General features: G+C 42.0%; 1 protein-coding gene across 14 annotated transcripts in view; it reads right to left on the bottom strand.

Annotated features, from left to right (window-relative positions):
* The window catches only part of LOC106568540 (transcription factor 4), a 428,072-nt gene that overhangs the window by 168,829 nt on the left and 236,743 nt on the right, over positions 1-22,500 (bottom strand). For all 14 annotated transcript variants that reach the window (XM_045692640.1, XM_045692649.1, XM_045692645.1 and 11 more), the window contains 2 exons: positions 9,811-9,940; positions 6,594-6,643 (listed from right to left, as the gene is read on the bottom strand). In XM_045692640.1, the coding sequence (XP_045548596.1) occupies positions 6,594-6,643; positions 9,811-9,940 (180 nt within the window). The remainder of the gene's footprint in view (positions 1-6,593; positions 6,644-9,810; positions 9,941-22,500) is intronic.

The raw sequence follows: 22,500 nt of genomic DNA, 5'->3' as shown, positions 1-22,500 counted from the left end.
TCATGGGTCAGTATAATATAAAATAATCATGGGTCAGTGTAATATAATATAATCATGGGTCAGTATAATATAATATAATCATGGGTCAGTATAATATAATCATGGGTCAGTATAATATAATATAATCATGGGTCAGTGTAATATAATCATGGGTCAGTATAATATAATATAATCATGGGTCAGTATAATATAATATAATATAATCATGGGTCAGTATAATATAATATAATCATGGGTCAGTATAATATAATATAATCATGGGTCAGTATAATATAATATAATCATGGGTCAGTATAATATAATATAATCATGGGTCAGTATAATATAATCATGGGTAAGTATAATATAGTATAATCATGGGTCAGTATAATATAATATAATATAATATAATCATGGGTCAGTATAATATAATATAATCATGGGTCAGTATAATATAATATAATCATGGGTCAGTGTAATATGATATAATCATGGGTCAGAATAATATAATATAATCATGGGTCAGTATAATATAATATAATCATGGGTCAGTATAATATAATCATGGGTAAGTATAATATAATATAATCATGGGTCAGTATAATATAATATAATCATGGGTCAGTATATTATAATATAATCATGGGTAAGTATAATATAATATAATCATGGGTCAGTATATTATAATATAATCATGGGTAAGTATAATATAATATAATCATGGGTCAGTATAATATAATATAATCATGGGTCAGTATAATATAATATAATCATGGGTCAGTATAATATAATATAATCATGGGTCAGTATAATATAGTATAATCATGGGTCAGTATAATATAACATAATATAATCATGAGTCAATATAATATAATCATGGGTAAGTATAATATAGTATAATCATGGGTCAGTATAATATAAAATAATCATAGGTCAGTGTAATATAATATAATCATGGGTCAGTATAATATAATATAATCATGGGTCAGTATAATATAATATAATCATGGGTCAGTGTAATATGATATAGTCATGGGTCAGAATAATATAATATAATCATGGGTCAGTATAATATAATATAATCATGGGTCAGTATAATATAATCATGGGTAAGTATAATATAGTATAATCATGGGTCAGTATAATATAATATAGTATAATCATGGGTCAGTATAATATAACATAATATAATCATGAGTCAATATAATATAATCATGGGTAAGTATAATATAATATAATCATGGGTCAGTATAATATAATCATGGGTAAGTATAATATAATATAATCATGGGTCAGTATAATATAGTATAATCATGGGTCAGTATAATATAATATAATATAGTCATGGGTCAGTATAATATAATATAATCATGGGTCAGTATAATATAATATAATCATGGGTCAGTATATTATAATATAATCATGGGTAAGTATAATATAATATAATCATGGGTCAGTATATTATAATATAATCATGGGTAAGTATAATATAATATAATCATGGGTCAGTATAATATAATATAATCATGGGTCAGTATAATATAATATAATCATGGGTCAGTATAATATAATATAATCATGGGTCAGTATAATATAGTATAATCATGGGTCAGTATAATATAACATAATATAATCATGAGTCAATATAATATAATCATGGGTAAGTATAATATAGTATAATCATGGGTCAGTATAATATAAAATAATCATAGGTCAGTGTAATATAATATAATCATGGGTCAGTATAATATAATATAATCATGGGTCAGTATAATATAATATAATCATGGGTCAGTGTAATATGATATAGTCATGAGTCAGAATAATATAATATAATCATGGGTCAGTATAATATAATATAATCATGTGTCAGTACAATATAATCATGGGTTAGTATAATATAGTATAATCATGGGTCAGTATAATATAATATAGTATAATCATGGGTCAGTATAATATAACATAATATAATCATGAGTCAATATAATATAATCATGGGTAAGTATAATATAGTATAATCATGGGTCAGTATAATATAAAATAATCATGGGTCAGTATAATATAATATAATCATGGGTCAGAAAAATATAATATAATCATGGGTCAGTATAATATAATATAATCATGGGTCAGAATAATATAATATAATCATGGGTCAGTATAATATAATCATGGGTCAGTGTAATATAATATAATATAATCATGAGGTCAGTTTAATATAATCATGGGTCAGTGTAATATAATATAATATAATCATGGGTCAGTATAATATAATATAATCATGGGTCAGTATAATATAATATAATCATGGGTCAGTATAATATAATATAATCATGAGTCAGTATAATATAATATAATCATGGGTCAGAATAATATAATATAATCATGGGTCATTATAATATAATATAATCATGGATCAGTATAATATAATATAATCATGGGTCAGTATAATATAATCATGGGTCAGTATAATATAATATAATCATGGGTCAGTATAATATAACATAATATAATCATGAGGTCAGTATAATATAATATAATCATGGGTCAGTATAATATAATATAATCATGAGGTCAGTATAATATAATATAAACATGGGTCAGTATAATATAAAATAATCATGGGTCAGTGTAATATAATATAATCATGGGTCAGTATAATATAATATAATCATGGGTCAGTATAATATAAAATAATCATGGGTCAGTATAATATAAAATAATCATGAGGTCAGTATAATATAATATAATCATGGGTCAGTATAATATAATATAATCATGGGTCAGTGTAATATAATATAATCATGAGGTCAGTGTAATATAATATAATCATGAGGTCAGTATAATATGATATAATAATGAGGTCAGTATAATATGATATAATAATGAGGTCAGTATAATATAATATAATCATGAGGTCAGTATAATATAATATAATCATGGGTCAGTGTAATATAATATAATCATGAGGTCAGTGTAATATAATATAATAAGGATATAATATGATATAATCATGAGGTCAGTATAATATAATATAATCATGAGGTCAGTGTTATAATATAATATAATCATGGGTCAGTGTAATATAATATAATCATGAGGTCAGTGTAATATAATATAATCATGAGGTCAGTATAATATAATATAATCATGAGGTCAGTATAATATAATATAATATAATCATGGGTCAGTATAATATAATCATGGGTCAGTATAATATAATATAATATAATATAATCATGAGGTCAGTATAATATAATATAATCATGGGTCAGTGTAATATAATATAATATAATCATGGGTCAGTATAATATAATCATGGGTCAGTATAATATAATATAATCATGGGTCAGTATAATATAATATAATCATGGGGTCAGTATAATATAATATAATATAATATAATCATGAGGTCAGTATAATATAATATAATCATGGGTCAGTGTAATATAATATAATATAATCATGGGTCAGTGTAATATAATATAATATAATCATGGGTCAGTATAATATAATATAATCATGAGGTCAGTGTAATATAATATAATCATGAGGTCAGTGTAATATAATATAATCATGAGGTCAGTGTAATATAATATAATATAATCATGGGTCAGTATAATATAATCATGGGTCAGTGTAATATAATATAATCATGGGGTCAGTATAATATAATATAATCATGGGTCAGTATAATATAATATAATCATGAGGTCAGTGTAATATAATATAATCATGAGGTCAGTGTAATATAATATAATCATGGGGTCAGTATAATATAATATAATCATGGGTCAGTATAATATAATATAATCATGAGGTCAGTGTAATATAATATAATCATGAGGTCAGTGTAATGATTCATCAAAAGGTTGGAACAACACCACAGACTTTGTTCAATCTTGTGAAACAAAGTAAGAAAAGAGATCTCTGTCTCCTAAAACATTGTGAAACACCAAACTGATAACGTCAACTCGTTTCTATTGAAACATTACCACATTATTCCAATGTTTCTCTCTAGTGACAGCACAGGTGTTCTTTAAGTAAATCAACTTCACTAACAAACACATTTTGCTATACTATAATTAACTAAAGGGGATGTTCAGAAAAAGAATGACGGACAATACAGAAAAGTTGGATTGATTTTAAGACAAAGGAGGAATATTAGCAAGTGCATCTGGACTCAATACTACACATATGTTACCATGCTATTGATCAAAGAAATGCGCCACAAAGATTATAAAACACATTGTTCTTATATAAACCATAGTCTATATATAGCTTTCACACCTTTTATATAACAATAGGTTCAGCTTTTACACGTGAAAAAACGTCTTGAGAGGAGACCAGAAAAAGCAAGTTCAATTCATTTACTATCAATCAGACATTGTGCCGTAAAAATGAATATGTTTTGCTTATATGTCTTAAATAAAGAAATATCTGTCTATTTTAATTATCAAAATTAACCTATGTAAGAAATACATACATTTCTAAAATAACAATCAACATGTCTTTATAAATGATAAATTTAAAATAAATTTACATTTTTTAGCAGACGCTCTTATCTAGAGCGACTTAGAGTAGTGAATGCACACATTTCATTTCATGCATTTTTTTTTTTGTACTGGTCCCCCGTGGGAATCGAACCCACAACCCTGGCATTGCACACACCATGCTCTACCAACTGAGCCACAGGGAAGACTATATACAGGGAAGACTATATATGATAGATAGATATATATATATGATAGATATCATAACACTGTAAATAAATGATACAATACCGTAGTAGATATGTCAAATTGAGATCCATTGATTGACTATCAAAACGAGTATATTTGTTAAAGTCAATATAATTTAACAAATGGTTAATTACCAGTAACTTTAAGGGAAGAACAGGTTTTCGACTCGGCATTCCTGGCATCTTTCCATCTAGGCCTGAATATGTTTTATAATGTGTAATGATTTAATATTTTAATATATAGGCTAAGCTTACTAACACAGTGGTGCTAATTATTGATTGGATAGAAATTACCTGTTGAAAAATAAATAGTGTTTGATTGTTATATAATTTATCCACACCAGCAAATGTCGGATTACAGCAAAGGTCTTGGTAACCTGTGACATTCCAGGAGAAATTGAAAAGTTCTGTCAGAAAAAAAGACACAAACTCACATAAAACTTAAAAACATAAAAACTGAGTGTGAGCTTTAACAGTAACAGGCCTTTAAAATGCCAAACACATGAATATGTCTTTCAGCGACGCTGTCCCGCTGGTCTAGCCAAGGCCTTTTTCAGGCCAAAACCCCCACAACCACAACATTACGTTTAGCAACAAAAATCTAAACTGTCAAATCTGCTTTCATTTCGGCAGAGAGACACCTGTCGTGAATACTCCACCCTGATGGAAACAAAACAGGCTTCAGATCTCAATACATTCAAACAGGCTTCAGATCTCAATACATTCAAACAGGCTTCAGATCTCAATACATTAAAACAGGATTCAGATCGCAATACATTCAAACAGGCTTCAGATCTCAATACATTAAAACAGGATTCAGATCGCAATACATTCAAACAGGCTTCAGATCTCAATACATTCAAACAGGATTCAGATCGCAATACATTCAAACAGGCTTCAGATCTCAATACATTCAAACAGGCTTCAGATCGCAATACATTCAAACAGGATTCAGATCTCAATACATTCAAACAGGATTCAGATCTCAATACATTAAAACAGGCTTCAGATCTCAATACATTAAAACAGGCTTCAGATCTCAATACATTCAAACAGGCTTCAGATCTCAATACATTAAAACAGGCTTCAGATCTCAATACATTCAAACAGGCTTCAGATCTCAATACATTAAAACAGGCTTCAGATCTCAATACATTAAAACAGGCTTCAGATCTCAATACATTAAAACAGGCTTCAGATCTCAATACATTAAAACAGGCTAAACTAGATAGATTGCATTCCTTATTACATCACTCGAGGCACAACAAAAGATGAACAACATTGGTTTTCCCTAAATGTTTCTTTGGGAACGAATTTGTCCCCCCCCCAGCGGGCCAATGACAATACAAAAGCAACCTACTGCCATAGACTCCCAGCCTCCCACAGAGCTTACAGACGGCAGCAAAAAGCCTCCACGAAAAAGCCATACGTTTTTTTAGCATGCTTAACTTCCAGTGAAGAGGGTATAGATAACCTTTCAGAAATAGCTACAGACATGTCTTCTCCTAGACTTCTGGACATAATAGTAACCAAACCTGTTTCTACTCTTCTGAAAAAGTAAACGGGCTTTCAAAAAAGTATATCGTCAGACAGTGTATATTTGTTTCGGAGTAGAATTCATTGGCAGTAAAGAAGACTTTGCTCCAGGAGATCTAACTAGGTCATGTGTATATATATATATATATATGGCATAATATAGTCCATGTAATATATACTAAGAAGGTTCATGATCATCATTGATCATTAAAAAAATATATATATATATATATAGAGAGAGAGAGAGAGAGATAGAGATTCTTATAGGAATAAAATGTGTACAATCGTAAAAATCCGAGTTTAAAACAGCATTAAAATTTAATTAAATATGACTTACTGAGGAAGGCAAACCAGGGGGAACTTTCCGAACTTTCTTTGTCTGAACCTCTGAAATACACAAGAGTTAAACACAGTTCAGTGGCACGTTTTTATTGATAATTTAACATTTTTTATTGATAACCTCCTAATATTTTCCTAGTGAAAAAATCCATTCACATGAACAAGACTGAAGAAATCTAGACACTTCACAAAAATCATAGTTTTACTGGACCTGGCTAAAAGAACAAAGAATTGACAACATAGAACCAAGTAAAATACAAATATAGCTATCCAAAACAGGAAATACTTCACTTCATATCCACAACAGGAAAGACTTCACTTCATATCCACAACAGGAAATACTTCACTTCATATCCACAACAGGAAATACTTCACTTCATATCCACAACAGGAATGACTTCCCTTCATATCCACAACAGGAAATACTTCACTTCATATCCACAACAGGAAATACTTCACTTCATATCCACAACAGGAAAGACTTCACTTCATATCCACAACAGGAATGACTTCCCTTCATATCCACAACAGGAAATACTTCACTTCATATCCACAACAGGAAATACTTCACTTCATATCCACAACAGGAAATACTTCACTTCATATCCACAACAGGAAAAACTTCACTTCATATCCACAACAGGAAATACTTCACTTCATATTTGGGGCTGACAAAAGATCATGTTCTCTGTTCATTGTTCAAGTCAAGGAGAAAGAAGTGTATTATATTTGGGAAGAAAAGCAAGGCGAGCCTTTGATAGAAATAAAAGAGCCTGATATCTATTGTCACTTCTGGTTCCCCTCCCCAAACAATATCACACTGAAGAGAATGGACTTTCCTAGAAGTCTGACTGACTATGGATACGTAGAATGGATCATATTCATTAAAATGCAGGTTAACACACAACTTGTGTGTGATAGTTCATGATCAATACATTTATTTATTTTTTAAAAAGATTTAATATTATAAAATATAATCTGTCTCGTATAAACATATTACATGTATTACATTTGTTAGGAGGTTAGCTATATTTTTGTGAAGTCATTATTTTTTTATTTTTTTCAACTGAATGTGTCTTCAGAGTTTTATTCCAAAACTCTAGAAGTCAATTTTCTGACATGTTAGTATATTATATTTTATTGTTTAAAGAACTTATGAAAGAGATTGGTGTGTTTTTTTCACTATCTCATCATGACATGGGCTTGTTCAATGACAAACATGTATTTATTTAAAATCTATCACTTAATGGGTTTCATTTCAGAGAGACAAATGATCATGTTTTTTGTTGTTGTTGTTGCAAAACTCCATATATCCTGCTCACTCTCAGTGAAATCACTAGCACTGCTGCTCAAATGTAACAAATAACTACATTTTTTTATAATAAAGGACTCTGATACATAAAATAATCAATCACTTAATACTAGATCTACATTTGTCAGACTTTCTTATGCAGAGCAACTTATATTAAGTAGAGAATACATACATCTTCATACTGGTCCCCCGTGGGAATTGAACCCACAACCGTGGCATTGCAAGAACCCTGCTCTACCAACTGAACCACACCGGACCATATATATTCACATAAAACACTTTAATTTGACATTTTTGGTCATTTATCCACAGCGACTTGCACTTTAGTCTATTCATCTTAAGATCGCTAGGTGGGACCACCACATATCACAGTCATATATATCAACACTATGACCCAACAGGTAGTGTTCTCCAGGGATATCAACACTATGACCCAACAGGTAGTGTTCTCCAGGGATATCAACACTATGACCCAACAGGTAGTGTTCTCCAGGGATATCAACACTATGACCCAACAGGTAGTGTTCTCCAGGGATATCAACACTATGACCCAACAGGTAGTGTTCTCCAGGGATATCAACACTATGACCCAACAGGTAGTGTTCTCCAGGGATATCAACACTATGACCCAACAGGTAGTGTTCTCCAGGGATATCAACACTATGACCCAACAGGTAGTGTTCTCCAGGGATATCAACACTATGACCCAACAGGTAGTGTTCTCCAGTGTATACTGTAGACTGGTGGTGACATGAGCCATACAGATCGTCTCTTAGGCTGTTCACCTGCTCTCAATGACACACATGTCTAGATAGACCACAAGGAGAGAAGCAGGAGGGAGAGGACAGTAGGAGGAAGAGGAAGGGGAGGAGGAGGATGAGAAAGAAGTGGAAGAAGGGGAGGACGAGGAGGAGGAGGACGAGGAGGGCGAGAAAGAAAAGGAAGAGGGGGAGGGGGAGGAGGAGAAGAAGAAGAGGTGGAGGAGGAGGATGACGGGGAAGAAGAGAGTGGAGGTGGAAGAGGAGTAGGAGGAAGAGGAGGAGGATGAAGAGGATAGAGGAGATGGAGGAGGAAGATGAAGAGGTGGAAGAGGTGGAGGAAGAAGGTGAAGAAGAAGAAAAGGTGGAGGATGAAGAGGAGTAGGAGGAAGAGGAGGAGGAGGAGAAGGTGGAGGAGTAGGAGGAAGATGAAGAAGAGGAAGAAGAGGAGGATGAGAAGGAGGTAGAGGAAGAGGATGAAGGGGAAGAAGAGAGTGGAGGTGGAAGAGGAGTAGGAGGAAGAGGAGGAGGATGAAGAGGATAGAGGAGATGGAGGAGGAAGATGAAGAGGAGGAAGAGGTGGAGGATGAAGAGGAGTAGGAGGAAGAGGAGGAGGATGAAGAGGATAGAGTTGATGGAGGAGGAAGATGAAGAGGAGGAAGAGGTGGAGGATGAAGAGGAGTAGGAGGAAGAGGAGGAAGAAGAGGAGGATGAGAAGGAGGTGGAGGAGGTAGAGAAGCAGAAAGAAGAGAAGGAGGTAGAGGATAAGAAGAAGAAGTAAGATGAGGACGTGGAGGAGGAGGAAGAACAGGATGAGGAGGAGGAACAGGATGGCAGGAGGAACAGGATGAGGAGGTGGAGGAGGAGGAAGAACAGGATGAGGAGGAGGAGGAAGAACAGGATGTGGAGGAGGAACAGGATGGGGGAGGAACAGGATTAGGAGGTGCAGGAGGAGGAGAGAACAGGATGGGGAGGAGGAACAGGATGAGGGGGTGGAGGAGGAAGAGGAGGAGGAAGAGGAAGAGGAAGAAGAGGAGGATGAAGAGGAGTAGGAGGAAGACGAGGAAGAAGAGGAGGAGGAGGTGGAGAAGGACAGGGGTGTACTAGGGCTTGATGGCGGTGTGAGGGTCGGGTGCTGAGCTCACCCATGTTGTCGCTGTGCAGAGGTCTCCGACGAGGGTTGTTGTTGTAGTGCTGGTAATACTGGGACCCAGGCTTGGTGGGCGACACCGCCCCAGGACTGCCCATGCCCATCTCTCCTGCCAGGAGGCTCGGCTGTAACACAGACAGGACGGAGAGACGGACGAACAGACATTAGACATATAGCACACAGGACCAGCACTCCACCGTGTGTTTACGTTGTGACGCATCAATTCAGCGGACCAGAAAAGTCTAACTTGATTCTTTTTGGCAGGATATGTAGCGTTATCGACTGTCCATTTTAAAATGCACTTAAATGAAGGATGAAGAAGTCCCAGTTGTAAAGTTAAAAACACAAACGACAGGTGCTGGAATAATAGGACATAGAAAAAACTCTTTATCTCTTTGGAGATAAATACTAAATACTGAAATGAAATTCCTATGAAAGACATCAAATACAATGCCAATGTTTCAAAACATATATACTTTTGTGATTATAATAAATATACAAAATATAATAAATACGTCTACATATGTAAATATGATAGTACCTGTGGCGCTACAACGATAACAATATAGAGTCCAATAAAATGCCCCGTGATGGGGGAGAGAAGAGGGTTGGAGTATAGGGGGAGAAGGGAGGGTTGGAGAATAGGGGGAGAGAGGAGGGTTGGAGTATAGGGGGAGAGAGGAGGGTTGGAGAATAGGGGGAGAGAGGAGGGTTGGAGTATAGGTAGGAGAGAGGAGGGTTGGAGTATGGGGGAGAGAGGAGGGTTGGAGTGTAGGGAGGAGAGAGGAGGGTTGGAGTATAGGGGAGAGAGGAAGGTTGGAGTATAGGTAGGAGAGAGGAGGGTTGGAGTGTAGGGGGAGAGAGGAGGGTTGGAGTATGGGGGAGAGAGGAGGGTTGGAGTATGGGGGAGAGAGGAGGGTTGGAGTATGGGGGGAGAGAGGAGGGTTGGAGTATAGGGGAGAGAGGAGGGTTGGAGTGTAGGGGGAGAGAGGAGGGTTGGAGTATAGGGAGGAGAGAGGAGGGTTGGAGTACAGGGGGAGAGAGGAGGGTTGGAGTATGGGGGAGAGAGGAGGGTTGGAGAATAGGGGGAGAGAGGAGGGTTGGAGAATAGGGGGAGAGAGGAGGGTTGGAGTATAGGGGGAGAGAGGAGGGTTGGAGAATAGGGGGAGAGAGGAGGGTTGGAGTATAGGTAGGAGAGAGGAGGGTTGGAGTACAGGGGGAGAGAGGAGGGTTGGAGTATGGGGGAGAGAGGAGGGTTGGAGAATAGGGGGGAGAGAGGAGGGTTGGAGAATAGGGGGAGAGAGGAGGGTTGGAGAATAGGGGGGAGAGAGGAGGGTTGGAGAATAGGGGGGAGAGAGGAGGGTTGGAGTATGGGGGGAGAGAGGAGGGTTGGAGTGTAGGGAGGAGAGAGGAGGGTTGGAGTATAGGGGAGAGAGGAGGGTTGGAGTATAGGGAGGAGAGAGGAGGGTTGGAGTGTAGGGGGGAGAGAGGAGGGTTGGAGTATGGGGAGAGAGGAGGGTTGGAGTATGGGGGAGAGAGGAGGGTTGGAGTATGGGGGAGAGAGGAGGGTTGGAGTATAGGGGAGAGAGGAGGGTTGGAGTATGGGGGGAGAGAGGAGGGTTGGAGTATAGGGGAGAGAGGAGGGTTGGAGTATAGGGGAGAGAGGAGGGTTGGAGTGTAGGGGGGAGAGAGGAGGGTTGGAGTATAGGGAGGAGAGAGGAGGGTTGGAGTACAGGGGAGAGAGGAGGGTTGGAGTATGGGGGAGAGAGGAGGGTTGGAGAATAGGGGGAGAGAGGAGGGTTGGAGAATAGGGGGAGAGAGGAGGGTTGGAGTATAGGGGGGAGAGAGGAGGGTTGGAGAATAGGGGGAGAGAGGAGGGTTGGAGTATAGGTAGGAGAGAGGAGGGTTGGAGTACAGGGGGAGAGAGGAGGGTTGGAGTATGGGGGAGAGAGGAGGGTTGGAGAATAGGGGGAGAGAGGAGGGTTGGAGAATAGGGGGAGAGAGGAGGGTTGGAGAATAGGGGGGAGAGAGGAGGGTTGGAGAATAGGGGGGAGAGAGGAGGGTTGGAGTATGGGGGAGAGAGGAGGGTTGGAGTGTAGGGAGGAGAGAGGAGGGTTGGAGTATAGGGGAGAGAGGAGGGTTGGAGTATAGGGAGGAGAGAGGAGGGTTGGAGTGTAGGGGGGAGAGAGGAGGGTTGGAGTATGGGGGGAGAGAGGAGGGTTGGAGTATGGGGGAGAGAGGAGGGTTGGAGTATGGGGGAGAGAGGAGGGTTGGAGTATAGGGGAGAGAGGAGGGTTGGAGTATAGGGAGGAGAGAGGAGGGTTGGAGTATGGGGGAGAGAGGAGGGTTGGAGTATAGGGGAGAGAGGAGGGTTGGAGTATAGGGGAGAGAGGAGGGTTGGAGTATAGGGGAGAGAGGAGGGTTGGAGTATAGGGGAGAGAGGAGGGTTGGAGTATGGGGGAGAGAGGAGGGTTGGAGTATAGGGGGAGAGAGGAGGGTTGGAGTATAGGGAGGAGAGAGGAGGGTTGGAGTGTAGGGGGAGAGAGGAGGGTTGGAGTATGGGGGAGAGAGGAGGGTTGGAGTATGGGGGAGAGAGGAGGGTTGGAGTATGGGGGAGAGAGGAGGGTTGGAGTATAGGGGAGAGAGGAGGGTTGGAGTATAGGGAGGAGAGAGGAGGGTTGGAGTATGGGGGAGAGAAGAGGGTTGGAGTATAGGGAGGAGAGAAGAGGGTTGGAGTATAGGGGGAGAGAGGAGGGTTGGAGTATGGGGGAGAGAGGAGGGTTGGAGTATAGGGGAGAGAGGAGGGTTGGAGAATAGGGGAGAGAGGAGGGTTGGAGTATAGGGGGAGAGAGGAGGGTTGGAGTATAGGGGAGAGAGGAGGGTTGGAGTATAGGGGAGAGAGGAGGGTTGGAGTATGGGGGAGAGAGGAGGGTTGGAGTATGGGGGAGAGAGGAGGGTTGGAGTATAGGGGAGAGAGGAGGGTTGGAGTATAGGGAGGAGAGAGGAGGGTTGGAGTATGGGGGAGAGAGGAGGGTTGGAGTATAGGGGAGAGAAGAGGGTTGGAGTATAGGGAGGAGAGAGGAGGGTTGGAGTATGGGGGAGAGAGGAGGGTTGGAGTATAGGGGAGAGAGGAGGGTTGGAGTATAGGGGAGAGAGGAGGGTTGGAGTATGGGGGAGAGAGGAGGGTTGGAGTATAGGGGAGAGAGGAGGGTTGGAGTATAGGGGGAGAGAGGAGGGTTGGAGTATAGGGAGGAGAGAGGAGGGTTGGAGTGTAGGGGGAGAGAGGAGGGTTGAGGGGTAGGGAGGAGAGAGGAGGGTTGGAGTATGGGGGAGAGAGGAGGGTTGAGGGGTAGGGAGGAGAGAGGAGGGTTGGGGTGTAGGGGGGAGAGAGGAGGGTTGGAGTATACAGTGAGGGTAAAAAGTATTTGATCCCCTGCTGATTTTGTATGTTTGCCCACTGACAAAGAAATGATCAGTCTATAATTTTAATGGTAGGTTTATTTGAACAGTGAGAGACAGAATAACAACAAAAATATCCAGAAAAAACGCATGTAAAAAATGTTATAAAATGATTTGCATTTTAATGAGGGAAATAAGTATTTGACCCCTCTGCAAAACATGACTTAGTACTTGGTGGCAAAACCCTTGTTGGCAATCACAGAGGTCAGACGTTTCTTGTAGTTGACCACCAGGTTTGCACACATCTCAGGAGGGATTTTGTCCCACTCCTCTTTGCAGATCTTCTCCAAGTCATTAAGGTTTCGAGGCTGACGTTTGGCAACTCGAACCTTCAGCTCCCTCCACAGATTTTATATGGGATTAAGGTCTGGAGACTGGCTAGGCCACTCCAGGACCTTAATGTGCTTCTTCTTGAGCCACTCCTTTGTTGCCTTGGCCGTGTGTTTTGGGTCATTGTCATGCTGGAATACCCATCCATGACCCATTTTCAATGCCCTGGCTGAGGGAAGGAGGTTCTCACCCAAGATTTGACGGTACATGGCCCCGTCCATCGTCCCTTTGATGCGGTGAAGTTGTCCTGTCCCCTGAGCAGAAAAACACCCCCAAAGCATAATGTTTCCACCTCCATGTTTAACGGTGGGGATGGTGTTCTTGGGGTCATAGGCAGCCTTCCTCCTCCTCCAAACACGGCGAGTTGAGTTGATGCTAAAGAGCTCCATTTTGGTCTCATCTGACCACAACACTTTCACCCAGTTGTCCTCTGAATCATTCAGATGTTCATTGGCTTACTTCAGACGGGCATGTATATGTGCTTTCTTGAGCAGGGAGACCTTGCGGGCGCTGCAGGATTTCAGTCCTTCACGGCGTAGTGTGTTACCAATTGTTTTCTTGATGACTATGGTCCCAGCTGCCTTGAGATCATTGACAAGATCCTCCCGTGTAGTTCTGGGCTGATTCCTCACCGTTCTCATGATCATTGCAACTCCACGAGTTGAGATCTTGCATGGAGCCCCAGGCCAAGGGAGATTGACAGTTCTTTGTGTTTCTTCCATTTGCGAATAATCGCACCAACTGTTGTCACCTTCTCACCAAGCTGCTTGGCGATGGTCTTGTAGCCCATTCCAGCCTTGTGTAGGTCTACAATCTTGTCCCTGACATCCTTGGAGAGCTCTTTGGTCTTGGCCATGGTGGAGAGTTTGGAATCTGATTGATTGATTGCTTCTGTGGACAGGTGTCTTTTATACAGGTAACAAGCTGAGATTAGGAGCACTCCCTTTAAGAGTGTGCTCCTAATCTCAGCCCGTTACCTGTATAAAAGACACCTGGGAGCCAGAAATCTTTCTGATTGAGAGGGGGTCAAATACTTATTTCCCTCATTAAAATGCAAATCAATTTATAACATTTTTGACATGCGTTTTCTGGATTTTTGTTGTTGTTATTCTGTCTCTCACTGCTCAAATAAACCTACCATTAAAATTATAGACTGATCATTTCTTTGTCAGTGGGCAAACATACAAAATCAGCAGGGGATCAAATACTTTTTTCCCTCACTGTAGGGGGAGAGAGGAGGGTTGGAGTATAGGGGGGAGAGAGGAGGGTTGGAGTGTAGGGAGGAGAGAGGAGGGTTGGGGGTAGGGAGGAGAGGAGGGTTGGGGTGTAAGTGGGGAGAAGGAGGGTTGAGGGGTAGGGGTGAGAGGGGTAGAAGACTGGGTAAGGCTGTGACGGTCATGGAATTTTGGATGACGGTAATTGGCCAGCCAAATGACAATGGTCTCCGTAACAACCGTTGAAATAGAAAATAAAGTTAGCAGTTGGGGGTGGGGGCGGCCTTGGGGGCCTTGAGAAACTGTGCTGCGCCACTGGTGTACCTATGAGTTTACCAGTCAAATATCCAGGGTTAGAGGTTCCAAGCATAACACCTTGCTTGTTTCAGGGGAAACTAAGTTTCATCAAGTTATTAACGGTTCATGTTATCAGGGGGGTCTGGGGTAGAGGAGAGGGGGTCTGGGGTAGAGGAGAGGGGTTCTGGGGTAGAGGAGAGGGGGTATGGGGTAGAGGAGAGGGGATCTGGGGTAGAGGAGAGGGGGTCTGGGGTAGAGGAGGTCTGGGGTAGAGGAGAGGGGGTCTGGGGTAGAGGAGGTCTGGGGTAGAGGAGAGGGGATCTGGGGTAGAGGAGAGGGGGTCTAGGGTAGAGGAGAGGGGGTCTGGGTTAGAGGAGAGGGGGTCTGGGGTAGAGGAGAGGGGGTCTGGGGTAGAGGAGAGGGGGTCTGGGGTAGAGGAGAGGGGGTCTGGGGTAGAGGAGAGGGGGTCTGGCTCACTAAAACAAAAGTGTCTCATTGTCTATCAGGCATTTTTTCAAGCAAGCGGTAACCCGGCAACAAAGTGGCAGTACAATTCTCATGCCTCTCCTCCTCCCCTCCTCTCCTCCTCCCTCCTCTCCTCTCCTCCTCTCCTCCTCCTCTCCTCCTCCTCCCCCCTCCTCCCTCCTCCTCCTCCTCCTCTCCTCCTCCCCTCCTCTCCTCCTCCCCTCCTCCCTCCTCTCCCTCCTCTCCTCTCTCCTCCTCCTCCTCCCTCCTCCCCTCCTCTCCTCTACCCCTCTATCTTCCTCTCCTCCTCCTCCCCCTACTCCTCTCCTCCTCCCCTCCTCTCCTCTACCCCTCTATCTTCCTCTCCTCCTCCTCCCCTACTCCTCTCCTCCTCCCCTCCTCTCCCTCCTCTCCTCTACCCCTCTATCTTCCTCTCCTCCTCCTCCCCCTACTCCTCTCCTCCTCCTCCCCTCTCCTCCTCCTCCTCCTCCTCTACTCTCCTCCTCTCCCTCCTCTCCTCTACCCCTCTATCTTCCTCTCCTCCTCCTCCCCCTACTCCTCTCCTCCTCTCCTCCTCCTCCCCCTACTCCTCTCCTCCTCCCCTCCGCTCCTTCCTCCTCCCCCTTCCTCCTCTCCTCCTCCTCCCCCTACTCCTCTCCTCCTCTCCTCCTCCTCCCCCTACTCCTCTCCTCCTCCCCTCCCTCCTCTCTCCCTCCTCTCCTCCTCCTCCCCCTCCTCCTCTCCTCCTCCCCCTACTCCTCTCCTCCTCCTCCTCCCCCTCTCCTCCTCCCCCTACTCCTCTCCTCCTCCTCCCCCTACTCCTCTCCTCTTCCTCCCCTACTCCTCTCCTCCTCCCCCTACTCCTCTCCTCCTCCTCCCCCTACTCCTCTCCTCCTCCCCTCCGCTCCTTCCTCGTCCCCCTCCTCCTCCCCTCCTCCTCCCCTACTCCTCTCCTCCTCCCCCCTCCTCTCCCCTTCCTCCCCCCTCCTTCTCTCCTCTCCCCCTCCTCCTCCTCTCCTCCTCCCCCTCCTCCCACTCCTCCTCCTCTCCTCTCCTCTCCTTCCTCCTTTTCTCCCCCTCCTCTTCTCCTCTTTGTCCAGTCTCAGAGCTGACGATCTGTTGTACCCAGCTGGCATCCAGCGCCTGATATTAACCAAGATAAATGACAAAGCACCTGAACAGAGGAGAGAAGAGAGGATCCATCCTGTGAAGGATTTTGGCTCCTAGCCTTGGTATTTAGAGCACAGGGGTATTACAGCATCCCAAACGGCACCCTATTCCCTATTTAGTGTACTACATTTAATAAGGGTCCTGGTCAAAGTAGTGCACTACCCAGGGAATAGGGTGCCAGAGGACATTAAGGTACGCCTAATTGACAAATAATAATACAAACGACTCCACCACTAAAGAAAAAAGGAGTGAACTGTTTTGAAGTAAAACCCAAATAAATAAAGAAGAATGTCTGCTGATAGTAAAACCCTGGCTGGACATGACAGTAACATTACTGGATGCAAGACAGACAGAGACAAGAGAGGCAGAGTGGAGATCCCTGTGGAGAACAGGTCTTCCCTACAGACACTTGGCCACGTGCAGTAGGAGCGCCAAAAGGTGCTTTTCAAGTCCCACAAAAGCCCTTTGATGAGTGGTGTTTGATATGCCCTCTATAGAGAGAGGTGGGAGTCCCGTTAAAGGACGTGAAGAGATGGAGTCAGTACACAGAGATAGGAGCTGAGGATGGTATCTGATCTACAATGGGTATCTAAACCCCTTAGAGTCTACAGAAACCCCTTAGAGTCTACAGAAACCCCTTAGAGTCTACAGAAACCCCTTAGAGTCTACAGAAACCCCTTTGAGTCTACAGAAACCCCTTTGGGTCTACAGAAACCCCTTAGAGTCTACAGAAACCCCTTAGAGTCTACAGAAACCCCTTAGAGTCTACAGAAACCCCTTAGAGTCTACAGAAACCCCTTAGGGTCTACAGAAACCCCTTAGAGTCTACAGAAACCTCTTAGAGTCTACAGAAACCCCTTTGGATCGACAGAAACCCCTTTGGGCCTACAGAAACCCCTTAGAGCCTACAGAAACCCCTTTGGGCCTACAGAAACCCCTTAGAGCCTACAGAAACCCCTTAGAGCCTATAGAAACCTCTTAGAGTCTACAGAAACCCCATAGGGCCTACATAAACCCCCGGGTGGCTCAGTTGGTAGAATGCTTGAAATGCCAGTGTTGTGGGTTCGATTCCCACGGGGGACCGACGCATGCAACCACTACTACTGTAAGTTTCTCTGGATAAGAGTGTCTGCTGAAATGTACAGGTTAGCTTGAGGCTCTAGGGGGTTGGCCTGCCTGCACATGTTGGGACTCTTCTTACAGTCCTGTGCAGTGGGGGAGAGAAGAGGGGCAATGTAGGAAGGAGTCATCAATTATGAGGAAGTGCCAGCGAAGCACGGAGCACCTGGCTCCAGTGGATGAGCCAGCCTGCCAGCCAGCCAGCCAACCTGCCTGCCAGCCAGCCAGCCAACCTGCCAGCCAACCTGCCTGCCAGCCTGCCAGCCAGCCTCAAATATCTTATTATTATCTATCCTGATGCCTAATCACTTTACCCTGCCTTCATGTACATATCTACCTCAAATACCTTATTATTATCTATCCTGATGCCTAGTCACTTTACCCTGCCTTCATGTACATATCTACCTCAAATACCTTATTATTATCTATCCTGATGCCTAGTCACTTTACCCTGCCTTCATGTACATATCTACCTCAAATACCTTATTATTATCTATCCTGATGCCTAGTCACTTTACCCTGCCTTCATGTACATATCTACCTCAAATACCTTATTATTATCTATCCTGATGTCTAGTCACTTTACCCTGCCTTCATGTACATATCTACCTCAAATACCTTATTATTATCTATCCTGATACCTAATCACTTTACCCTGCCTTCAGGTACATATCTACCTCAAATACCTTATTATTATCTATCCTGATGTCTAGTCACTTTACCCTGCCTTCATGTACATATCTACCTCAAATACCTTATTATTATCTATCCTGATGCCTAGTCACTTTACCCTGCCTTCATGTACATATCTACCTCAAATACCTTATTATTATCTATCCTGATGTCTAGTCACTTTACCCTGCCTTCATGTACATATCTACCTCAAATACCTTATTATTATCTATCCTGATGTCTAGTCACTTAACCCTGCCTTCATGTAGATATCTACCTCAAATACCTTATTATTATCTATCCTGATGTCTAGTCACTTTACCCTGCCTTTATGTACCTCAAAAACCTTGTACCTCTCCATATTGATCTGGTACTGGTACTTCCTGTATATAGCTCCACATTGATCTGGTACTTCCTGTATATAGCTCCACATTGATCTGGTACTTCCTGTATATAGCTCCACATTGATCTGGTACTTCCTGTATATAGCTCCACATTGATCTGGTACTTCCTGTATATAGCTCCACATTGATCTGGTACTCCCTGTATATAGCTCCACATTGATCTGGTACTTCCTGTATATAGCTCCACATTGATCTGGTATTCCCTGTATATAGCTCCACATTGATCTGGTACTTCCTGTATATAGCTCCACATTGATCTGGTACTGGTACTTCCTGTATATAGCTCCACATTGATCTGGTACTTCCTGTATATAGCTCCACATTGATCTGGTACTTCCTGTATATAGCTCCATTCTTGTGTATTTTATTCCTCCTGTTAATATTTTTATTTGTATTATAATTGTTTAACTCTGCATCATTGGGAAGGGCTCATAAGCATTTCACGGTTAAGTCTACACCCGTTGTATTCACATGTGACAAATACAATTTAATTTCATTTGATGTGTGTGTGTGTGTGCATGTGTCTGTGTGTGTGTGCATGTGTGTGTTCCTGTGTGTGTGTGCATATGTGTGTGTGCATGTGTCTGTGTGTGTGTGTGCTTGTGTGTGTTTCTGTGTGTGTGCATGTTTGTGTTCCTGTGTGTGTGTTTCTGTGTGTGTGCATGTGTCTGTGTGTGTGTTTCTGTGTGTGTGTGTTTCTGTGTGTGTGTGTCTGTGTGTGTGTTTCTGTGTGTGTGTGTGCATGTGTGTGTGTGCATGTGTGTGTTCCTGTGTGTGTGTTTCTGTGTGTGTGCATGTGTCTGTGTGTGTGTTTCTGTGTGTGTGTGTCTGTGTGTGTGTTTCTGTGTGTGTGTTTCTGTGTGTGTGTGTCTGTGTGTGTGTGTCTGTGTGTGTGTGAAGACGGAGAATCCAAAGAGCAGCTGGTGTGTTATGGGATAAGAAGCTGACGTCAAGATGCCACAGTCAGGCTTGGGGACCATGATGAGGAAAATCTGTAGCACAGTGGAGTGTGTTGTGGTCTCGGCCCGTTGAAATACATGGGGTTGATCACAAGGAGTGTGACACACACACACACACACACACACACACACACACACACACACACACACACACACACACACACACACACACACACACACACACACACACAGGGTGTGACTGCCTCTCCAGCGACTGTTCTCACCCCCCCTGTCTCTCGCTCTCTCCTCCCTTCTCTCTCTCTCTCTCTCTCTCTCTATCCTCCCTTCTCTCTCTCTCTCTCCCTTCTCTCTCTCTCCCTCTCTCTCTCTCTCTCTCTCTCTCTCTCTCTCTGTTCCGTGGTACAGCGCTGCCATCCTGGGCAGTTCAAAGCGGTTCGCTTTAATTAGCTTAATCACGCTTCGGTTGATAAATAAATAGAAACCATTTAAGAACACTTAAAACAGAATCAGACAGTACATTTCACCTGGCAATATCTGTCGTCTTCAGGAACCAATTAAACAACTGCAGGACTGAGACAAAGACTGTAGCACACAGCAGCCCAACCATCCAGCGCCCCACTACTAACAGGAGAGAGGGAGAGAGAGCTCAGAGGACCAGGACAGGCAGCTCAGAGGACCAGGACGGTTATCTCAGAGGGCCAGGATGGCCAGCTCAGAGGACCAGGATGGGCAGCTCAGAGGGCCAGGATGGGCAGCTCAGAGGGCCAGGATGGGCAGCTCAGAGGACCAGGATGGTTATCTCAGAGGGCCAGGATGGGCAGCTCAGAGGACCAGGATGGTTATCTCAGAGGGCCAGGATGGGCAGCTCAGAGGGCCAGGATGGGCAGCTCAGAGGACCAGGATGGGCAGCTCAGAGGACCAGGATGGTTAGCTCAGAGGACCAGGATGGTTAGCTCAGAGGGCCAGGATGGGCAGCTCAGAGGGCCAGGATGGGCAGCTCAGAGGACCAGGATGGGCAGCTCAGAGGGCCAGGATGGGCAGCTCAGAGGACCAGGATGGGCAGCTCAGAGGACCAGGATGGTTACCTCAGAGGACCAGGATGGTTAGCTCAGAGGGCCAGGATGGGCAGCTCAGAGGACCAGGATGGTTACCTCAGAGGACCAGGATGGGCAACTCAGAGGGCCAGGATGGGCAGCTCAGAGGACCAGGATGGGCAGCTCAGAGGACCAGGACGGTTATCTTAGCGGGCCAGGATGGGCAGCTCAGAGGACCAGGACGGTTATCTTAGCGGGCCAGGATGGGCAGCACAGAGGACCAGGATGGGCAGCTCAGAGGGCCAGGATGGGAATCTCAGAGGACCAGGATGGGCAGCTCAGAGGGCCAGGATGGGCAGCTCAGAGGGCCAGGATGGGCAGCGTGTGTGCATGTGTGTGTGTGAAGACGGAGAATTCAAAGAGCAGCTGGTGTGTTATGGGATAAGAAGCTGACGTCAAGATGCCACAGCCAGGCTTGGGGACCAATGACACACCTGCAATATATATTTTCATGCAAACACAAACTTAAAGCTGCAATATGATACATTTTGGGCGACCCTACTACTTCCCGTTCTTAAGTTTTAGCATCTTTTACTTTCAGTTTTGTACACCAGTGTCAAACAAAAGAAAATACATTATCTGTGGTTTGGAAAATATATTTCACAGCGGTTAAGTACAACGATTCGCAACACTATACTTGCTTGTTTTGTCACATGAATTGAAATTCTGTGAACTATTAGAATTAAAGTAACCAGGAAATGGAGGGGTGACTTCTGCATTGTGCATATTTAATGTAAGAAACCTTATGACACTATACAAAAAGTGCTATATAACAATATATAGAACTATATAACACTATATAGAACTATATAACACTATATAGAACTATAACACTATATAGAACTATATAACACTATATAAAACTATATAACACTATATAGAACTATATAACACTATATAGAACTATATAGAACTATATAACACTATATAGAACTATATAACACTATATAGAACTATATAACACTATATAGAACTATATAACACTATATAGAACTATATAACACTATATAAAACTATATAACACTATATAGAACTATATAACACTATATAGAACTATAACACTATATAGAACTATATAACACTATTTAGAACATATAACACTATATAGAACTATATAACACTATATAGAACTTATAACACTATATAGAACTATATAACACTATATAGAACTATATAACACTATATAACACTATATAGAACTATATAACACTATATAGAACTATATAGAACTATATAACACTATATAGAACTATAACACTATATAGAACTATATAACACTATATAACACTATATAGAACTATATAACACTATATAGAACTATATAACACTATATAACACTATATAGAACTATATAACACTATATAGAACTATATAACACTATATAACACTATATAGAACTATATAACACTATATAACACTATATAGAACTATATAACACTATATAGAACTATATAACACTATATAGAACTATATAACACTATATAGAACTATATAACACTATATAACACTATATAGAACTATATAACACTATATAGAACTAT

The sequence above is a fragment of the Salmo salar genome, chromosome ssa13, assembly GCF_905237065.1.
Source record: "Salmo salar chromosome ssa13, Ssal_v3.1, whole genome shotgun sequence".
Classification (NCBI taxonomy): Eukaryota; Metazoa; Chordata; class Actinopteri; order Salmoniformes; family Salmonidae; genus Salmo; species Salmo salar.
The sequence above is the reverse complement of the archived record's forward strand: the minus strand, read 5'-3'. Positions and strand labels throughout refer to the sequence as shown.